Below are 9,051 nucleotides of genomic sequence, written 5' to 3'. Positions count from 1 at the left end.
TACCTCGGCTGGGATTGAACCTACGCCCTCCTGTTTACCAGGCGAGCGCCTTGACCACTACACCACCGAGGCAGGTTATAATCTTTTTTTTTTTCTCAAATACCTACGTACGTATTCCGCAAATGTGACAGCAAGTCGTGTGATGTTCACACCAGATTAAAAAAAAACTTCGAATTCACTCGGTTCTTGCAACTAAGATCGCTATCACTCACCATTTCCAACAGATCATGTCCAGTAGGCGACGACTTGAAGGAAGGAGAGTGGCGTAGAATATTGTACAGTAGGGTTAGCATACCCACCAGACCATCGTCTTAATCCGAGAGTTTAACTTAAACCGAGTTTTAAACCCAATTTGTGGCCTCGGCCTTAAAGAAACAACTTAGAATTCACTCCATTCTTTCAGCCAAGATCGCTATCACTCACCATTTCCAACAGGTCATGTCCAGTAGGCGAAGACTTGAAGGAAGGAGAGTGGCGTAGAATATTGTACAGCAGGGTTAGCATACCCACCAGACCATCGTCTTAATCCGAGAGTTTATTGTACAGTAGGGTTAGCATACCCACCAGACCATCGTCTTAATCCGAGAGTTTAACTTAAACCGAGTTTTAAACCCGATTTGTGGCCCTCGGCCTTAAAGAAACAACGTAGAATTCACTCCATTCTTTCGGCCAAGATCGCTATCACTCACCATTTCCAACAGATCATGTCCAGTAGGCGACGACTTGAAGGAAGGAGAATGGCGTAGAATATTGTACAGTAGGGTTAGCATACCCACCAGACCATCGTCTTAATCCGAGAGTTTAACTTAAACCGAGTTTAAACTGAGAGTGCAGAGACTGCGGGAGAGAAATGTTCCGCTCTCGACCAACATTTTGAGTTTCGTTTATATTTTTAGTTTGATAACTATGCAGCATGCAGCTAATAGGGAGCGCACAGCGCGACCGTACTTTACAGTAAACGAATGGAGTCCTAGAGAATGATAAGAAATACACAGAGTGCAGAGACTGCGGGAGAGAAATGTTCCGCTCTCGACCAACATTTTGAGTTTCGTTTATATTTTTAGTTTGCAGCTAATAGGGAGCGCGCAGCGCGACCGTATTTTACAGTAAACGAATGGAGTCCTAGAGAATTAGTTAGACCCAGAGGCAGACCACCCAACCGATGGGACAAAGATTTGAAAGGAGTAGTTGGCAAGAACTGGCAAAAATCCGCTCAAGACCGCGAATTCTGGAAGCGTAATCTACATAATTACTTGGCATCATAATCTACAAATTCCTTGAGAAGGCCGCATCTCGCAAGAGATCGATATGGCTGTATTGTATTGTAATCAAGCGTCGCCTTCGCTCATTATTCTATTGAAAATCAGTTTTAAAAGGAAAACTTACTTTTTGTCGGTAAGACGAGGGTCGACTCAAGGACTCCACAATACAGAGCGAGTACATAAGCTTCTGGGGGGAGGCGGGAGGCAAAAATCCGCTCAAGACCGCGAATTCTGGAAGCGTAATCTACATAATTACTTGGCATCATAATCTACAAATTCCTTGAGAAGGCCACATCTCGCAAGAGATCGATATGGCTGTTTTGTATTGTAATCAAGCGTCGCCTTTGCTCATTATTTTATTGAAAATCAGTCTTAAAAGGAAAACTTACTTTTTGTCGATAAGACGAGGGTCGACTCAAGGACTCCACAATACAGAGCGAGTACATAAGCTTCTGCGGGGAGGCGGGGTCTATCAGCTGTTCGAGACTCACAGAATTCTCGCCACCCAGGGTTTCGAACCCGCGTACCAGGGTAGGGGAGGTGGGTAGAAGCATGAGGATGTCCCAAACGCGACGCGACAGTAGTTGACCCCGCGGATGTAACACATGATGCTGGGGAGAATGACAAAGAAGATAATTTACAATATCAGGCTTTGGGGGAAAATTGAAAACGGCGGTGATAAAGAAGATAATTTACAATATCAGGCTTTGGGGGAAAATTAAATGGAAGTTAGGATCCCTTACAAATTGCGAAAAATCCCAAACGAGACGTATAGAGTTAGTTCTCACCAATCTGATGAGAGGCATACTACGGGATGGGCATGCTCCGACACAGAGTACATGAGTCTAATGTAGCAGTTGTTTCATTGCTGCGAAATAAAAACGGCGGTGAAACAATCATCTTTATTATAGAAGCCTCAAAATAAGTCGATGAACCAACTTCAGTCGTGTTGTGGTTAACGTGTTGGACTTCGGATCTGGAGGTTGCTGGTTCGAGTCTAAGTCAAGTCATGAAGTTTATCTACAGTTGTAATAATAATAATAGTGTTTATTTATACTGCTCGCATATGACTTAAAAGTCTTTTTACTCCAGCAGTAGGCTACTACTATTATTGTGGTCAAATTCTCAAATTACTTAAAAGTCTTTTTACTCCAGCAGTAGGCTACTACTATTATTGTGGTCAAATTCTCAAATTACATTGAGGATAAAATTCCATATCTCGGCTGGGATTGAACCCACGCCCTCCTGTTTACCAGGCGAGCGCCTTGACCACTACACCACCGAGGCAGGTTACTTTGAGGTCTTTTCTATTATAAAATTACATTACTGATTGATATTTCTGACAAGCGCACTCATTTTTACTTTGATTATCCCATAGGAAGGAAACTAATGTAATTTTATAATAGAAAAGACCTCAAAATAATTCGACGGGAGGGGAATCAACCCCGGGACCGGGATCTACACAAGCAAAACACTGAAACGAAAACATCTACTCACGCCACCCTTCGTCGGCGTCTTCATCAAGCTCAGAGTCCTCATGAGGTGAAACAGATGTTCAAAGTGCCCGGGCAGCAGCAGTAGCAGAGTGGGCAGCAAGTGTTGAGGGGGAGGGGGCAGCGCGGAAGGGCACTCCACCCCACGTTTCTTGGACCGGCTAATGCCCGGGGAAATGTACAACAGTTGCTGATCCTTGAACCCGATCTCGCCGAGGGTTTTCTCTTCGTAGTCCATGGTCAGTTCGGAACCTTGCGTGATCATACGGATTGTGTCCGAGCCAGCCCCGTGTTCCTGCGAAAATTATAGATGAATTCTTTGTGGATCCGCCCCGGGCGGGAATCGAACCCGCGGCCTAGCGCTTACAAGGCAGACGCACTACCAACTAAGCTAACTAGGCTGGCTCAAGTACATTTAGGAGTAGGTATGTGATGAGTGCATTTGAGAGTGAACTCAAGAGCTCGCTGAAATTCGGAATAACCATTTGCGAACCGGATAAAATTCTTTGGCAGGGCGTCGTTTGCCCACGGCTGTACTGCATCATTAAGGTTGGTAGGTACTCACAATGTTTTCATCCTGGAGTAGATCCCACAGGAGAGTTTTACCCGGCTTACACACGGAGTCTATGTTAAACTGAGACAGTATGGGAGCCATCTCCTTAGCCAGCTTACTGCTCTGGTGTAGAAACCGGGAATGATACATCAGCTGAGGGGACATGTGAGCTTGCGAGCAGAACTGAAACCAAAATATGTTTGGTTTTATTGTTGTTGTTTACCAATCCTAGGAAATTAGCTATTAGGGCCTTTTTCTAAAGATTTTAACATGTATAATATTATTTATTCTATTTTATTTTAAAAGATCAGTGTTTTGTGACCGTTTTTATTTTGTATTTCGTCCCTCATCAGATGAGCAAGAAGAGATACCATACTTCCCACAAAGGTATTAAGTCAACACGAGAATGGGAGGTAATGAATTTGAATTCACTCCCCTTGACCTTTTTACTCGAATTCACTCCGGCTCGCATAAGGGTGCGATTACCTTCAAGTGCAAAGTGAAGACGAAAAAAAAGTAACATTTGAAATTTAATGATATTTCCCAGCGTGATTTTCGTCGTCTTCGGGAATCGAACCCGGGACCTTCTGTTCCTGCTTACCTGCGCCGTCGCCGCCAACTGCGCCAGTTCATCATCGCACGCCGAATCCTCGCCATCAAAATCCGCCATATTCTTCTCACTCTTATTACTCATTCTAGAAGAGAGGGAACCTTCTTCTTCATCTCCGCTCATGTTACTTTCTACTATGTCCTGGCTCCTGAATAGAAAGTAAAACACACACTCTTGGGATTTTCGCAAGAGGTTTGATAGAGGGAACTGTAACTGCTAAGGTCTTATCGTCCCGCGTCTAATAAAGGTTTTATATATTTTTTAGGTTCAATAATACAGTATAAAAGTTCAAAGCAAAACCCTGTTTAGTCGTTTTTATAATTTTTCTTTTTAATTTAAATTAGTTTTCCCCCCACCTCGATCAAACTTTGCAGAGAGGGTCTATATAAAACATAGAACAAAAATCTTCTTGGGCCGAAGCTCGAGAAAGGTAAGGTTCGGCCGCTATTCGGTCTCGAAATTGCAGTATTCAGGGCACATGGCACATGTTTCAAAAACATTATCATCTCCGCTCATGTTACTTTCTACTATGTCCTGGCTCCTGAATAGAAAGTAAAACACACACTCTTAGGATTTTCGCAAGAGGTTTGATAGAGGGAACTGTAACTGCTAAGGTCTTACCGTCCCGAGTCTAATAAAGGTTTTATATATTTTTTGGGCTCAATAATACAGTATAAAAGTTCAAAGCAAAACCCTGTTTAGTCGTTTTTATAATTTTTCTTTTTAATTTAAATTACTTTTCCCCCACCTCGATCAAACTTTGCAGAGAGGGTCTATATAAAACATAGAACAAAAGTCTTCTTGGGCCGAAGCTCGAGAAAGGTAAGGTTCGGCCGTCGGTCTCGAAATAGCAGTATTGAGGGCACATGTTTCAAAAACACCAAAGTTAAGTTCCTTAGCTATTGTAGGAAAAAACACAAATGTTACCTGGTAGGAGGTCTAAAGTTCCTCAGGAATTGTCTCTGTTGACCTTGCACCAGATTGGCCAGTTCACTTATCACAGCCGCACCGCCACCAGAATCAGGGGTGGAACTTCGCAGGAATTCACTGCTACCAGACCTGATGGGCAAATCACACGGATTTAATAATGTATGTAAAAGAACTTTGAAGAGGTTTCATAGAGCGAACTCTATTCACTGCTACCAGACCTGATGGGCAAATCACACGGATTTAATAATGTATGTGAAAGAACTTTGAAGAGATTTCATAGAGCGAACTCTAACTGCTAAGGTCTTCTCGTCCCGCAAGCGAAAGAGAAGGAAGACAGGTTGAGAGAAAGCCAGCCGTTCCGAAATTTTAACTGTGTTGAAACATTCAAATAAGCTAGTTGATTGGAGGGTAGGGCGTTTAACTTGTAAGTGCTAGGGCGGTTTCCATTCCTGCCCGGGGCGACCTGTATTTTTTTAAAGATGAGTGTTTCACCGCCGTTTTTATTTCGTAGCAATGAAACAACTGCTACATTGCTGTATCTTAAGCAGATAAGGCTCGTTCTCAGAACGGCTGCCTTTCTCTCCTATCCTGTCCGTACTTCTCTCTCCACTTTCAGGACGGTAAGATGACCTCCGTTACAAAAAAAAAAAAAAAAAAAAAAAAAAAGAGTTTGTGCATCGAGAAAGCAAAAACTAGAAATCTTGTTGAAAAAGGCATTTAACCTCCGCGGCCGAGTGAGTATCACACTAGACTTACACACCGGAGGTTCCCGGTTCGATGGTAACGCACCTTATGACCATGTCTGCAGGATTTGCTATCACATTGTTCTTCCTCTTCAGGTCTTCCGCTCCGCTATCTCCTTCTTCCTCGTCCTCCTCATCTTCCCCTGAAACGGGTAACATTAGTACATAATTACATACTCGTATAGGTAAGTTTAGATGATTCACTGCTACCAGACCTGATGGGCAAATCACACGGATTTAATAATGTATGTGAAAGAACTTTGAAGAGATTTCATAGAGCGAACTCAAACTGCTAAGGTCTTCTCGTCCCGCAAGCGAAAGAGAAGGAAGACAGGTTAGGAGAAAGCCAGCCGTTCCGAAATTTTAACTGTGTTGAAACATTCAAATAAGCTAGTTGATTGGAGGGTAGGGCGTTTAACTTGTAAGTGCTAGGGCGGTTTCCATTCCTGCCCGGGTCGACCTGTATCTTAAGCAGATAAGGCTCGTTCTCAGAACGGCTGCCTTTCTCTCCTATCCTGTCCTTACTTCTCTCTCCACTTTCAGGACGGTAAGATGACCTCCGTTATAATAGTTTCCTCTACCACTTAAAAAAAAAGTTTGTGCATCGAGAAAGCAAAAACTAGAAATCTTGTTGAAAAAGGCATTTAACCTCCGCGGCCGAGTGAGTATCGCACTAGACTTACACACCGGAGGTTCCCGGTTCGATGGTGACGTACCTTATGACCATGTCTGCAGGATTTGCTATCACATTGTTCTTCCTCTTCAGGTCTTCCGCTCCGCTATCTCCCTCTTCCTCGTCCTCCTCATCTTCACCTGAAACGGGTAACATTAGTACTTTTACCTATCACTTTCCCATGTAGTTTTAATATATTATCAAGACTTGTGTTTTACAATTTTTTGTCAAATTGATAAACATTAAATAAACATATTGAACTAACATTGTTCTTCCTCTTCAGGTCTTCCGCTCCGCTATCTCCCTCTTCCTCGTCCTCCTCATCTTCACCTGAAACGGGTAACATTAGTATCTAGGTAAGTTTAGGTGTATTTTCCTTTTGGGGAAACTGGAAAATTGACCACTACTCCATTCAGTTTTCACTGGAGCAGTGGTCAATTTTTCAGGGTCAATTTCAGGGTAACATTAGTATCTAGGTAAGTTTAGGTGTATTTTCCTTTTGGGGAAACTGGAAAATTGACCACTACTCCATTCAGTTTTCACTGAAGCAGTGGTCAATTTTTCAGGGTCAATTTCATCATCATCATCATTGGTTAACAGCCATTAGGCTGGTTTGCTGCAGTACGCCATGTTTCCCTGTCTTCTGCCTTCCCCTTGAGATCGTAGTAGGTTGTGACATTGGTTAACAGCCATTAGGCTGGTTTGCTGCAGTACGCCATGTTTCCCTGTCTTCTGCCTTCCCCTTGAGATCGTAGTAGGTTGTGACGTTCATATCCTCCATTATTTGTTTGATGTAGTCCAGTGGTGGTCTTCCTCTTGTGTTTTTGCCTTCAATCATGCCTTCGATAACTCTTGCTGGTAACTCCCCATGGGTCAATTTGCCGAAAGGAAAACACACTAGACTTTCTTTTGAAAGCAGTGTACAAACCCCATACCTTCCGAATACGTTTAGTCTCCGTCTCCACCTGGATTCGTGTAGTCCAGTGGTGGTCTTCCTCTTGTGTTTTTGCCTTCAATCATGCCTTCGATAACTCTTGCTGGTAACTCCCCATGGGTCAATTTACCGAAAGGAAAACACACTAGACTTTCTTTTGGAAGCAGTGTACAAAACCCATACCTTCCGAATACGTTTAGTCTCCGTCTCCTGCCTGGATTCGAACCACAAACTCTAGATCTAAAGTCATCGTAGTAGGTTGTGACGTTCATATCCTCCATTATTTGTTTGATGTAGTCCAGTGGTGGTCTTCCTCTTGTGTTTTTGCCTTCAATCATACCTACAAATTTACCGAAAGGAAAACACACTAGACTTATCTTTTGAAAGCAGTGTACAAACCCATACCTTCCGAATATGTTTAGTCTCCGTCTCCTGCCTGGATTCAAACCACAACCTTAGACTGCTGGGGTAAAGGGACTTTTCAGTCCTATTCGGGCAGGATAAACAAGGTATATTCTATTCTATTCCTAAAGTCATTCAACTTACCATCTTCATCTTCATCATCCTCATCATCATCTTCATCACTTTCGTTATCATCGTCATTATCTTCCACCTCGTTGCTAATAGAGAACCGGGGCTGGTGTGGAACAGGTCTTTTACCGCGCTGAACTTGGCCTTCTGGTTCTCCGACTGCACGAAGCTTCTTCTTCAGTTTACCTGGAAACAAGCGAGCACGTATAGAATGAAATTACATATAATGGTCGAATAAAAAATTAAATCTTGTAAAAAAAAATCCAAGTGCTAGACCAAAATCAACGTTCAAGGTTACACTGCACGAAGCTTCTTCTTCAGTTTACCTGGAAACAAGCGAGCACGTTTAAAATGAAATTACATATAATGGTCGAATAAAAAATTAAACCTTGTAAAAAAATCCAAGTGCTAGACCAAAATCAACGTTCAAGATTACAAGGATATGAAACCTCAGGAAATTTACAAGAATATTGCTACGAAATAAAACGCTAAACACATTGGCAAAAAAAAAAAAAAAAAAAAAAATACATCATATAAAAGATCTTGAAATACGCATTATTTTGGTACGAAATCTGAGTTGGATCCGACAACCAGGGCCGGGGGTAAAAACTTTCCAAGATTTCATATTCGCCAAGCTTTTATTACTCCTGAAGGAAACACCCATGGGATGTCAATGTTGACCTTTAAAAGAGTTTTACTTTATTTAGTGTAATCAATAATAACATGCGTGGTTAAATGAACAAAGAGAGTTATTTCCCATTAATAGAGCTTCGTAGACCTACTTTAATGATTCATCTCGAAATTTGGACCTAAACAGATACATTTGGGCCCAAATTTCTTGACCCCGCCGGGAATCGAACCCGGGTCTCCCGCGTGCAAGGCGAGCGCAGTGACCACTACGCCATGGGAGCTGACTATCGCTTCTCGGCCTTTTGGCTAAGATCAAAGTGTAGTATCTGTTCTTATCAGCTTAATAGACCTACATTAATGATTTCCCATTAATAGAGCTTCATAGATCTACTTTAATGATTCATCTCGAAATTTGGACCTAAACAGATAAATTTGGGCCTCGCATAAGTTCTTACCTGACATAAATATATCAAACAGGTGTCGGAGTCCCCCATGTGCTATGAACGTATCACTCCATTTGACTGAGGGAGACTCATCTGAGATCTGATTGGACGCCTTCATAGCTGCCATACCCAACTGAAACAAGACAAGAATTCAATAGTACTAATCTTATATTATAAGAACGAGATCCATTCACTCATTCACATTTCACACACTGATCGCTCTATCTCTAGAACCACAACACCTAGAAA

At 42.3% G+C, this 9,051-nt stretch overlaps 1 protein-coding gene and 1 pseudogene across 1 annotated transcript; one reads left to right on the top strand and one right to left on the bottom strand.

The window, feature by feature from the left end:
- Positions 1-3,276: 3,276 nt before the first annotated feature.
- LOC113466648 (ubiquitin carboxyl-terminal hydrolase 34-like) lies at positions 3,277-7,916 on the bottom strand. Its single transcript, XM_026822237.1, has 5 exons — positions 7,745-7,916; positions 6,308-6,404; positions 4,846-4,977; positions 3,910-4,066; positions 3,277-3,491 (listed from the first exon to the last, which is right to left on the bottom strand). Exons 2-5 carry the CDS (start codon positions 6,316-6,318, stop codon positions 3,300-3,302), a joined length of 492 nt encoding a protein of 163 aa, XP_026678038.1. The 5' UTR covers positions 6,319-6,404; positions 7,745-7,916; the 3' UTR covers positions 3,277-3,299.
- A 729-nt stretch (positions 7,917-8,645) lies between these two features.
- Positions 8,646-8,850, top strand: LOC113466653 (annotated as a pseudogene).
- Positions 8,851-9,051: the final 201 nt, after the last annotated feature.

This window comes from Diaphorina citri, unplaced genomic scaffold, assembly GCF_000475195.1.
Source record: "Diaphorina citri unplaced genomic scaffold, Diaci psyllid genome assembly version 1.1 scaffold306, whole genome shotgun sequence".
Classification (NCBI taxonomy): domain Eukaryota; kingdom Metazoa; phylum Arthropoda; class Insecta; order Hemiptera; family Psyllidae; genus Diaphorina; species Diaphorina citri.
The sequence above is the reverse complement of the archived record's forward strand: the minus strand, read 5'-3'. Positions and strand labels throughout refer to the sequence as shown.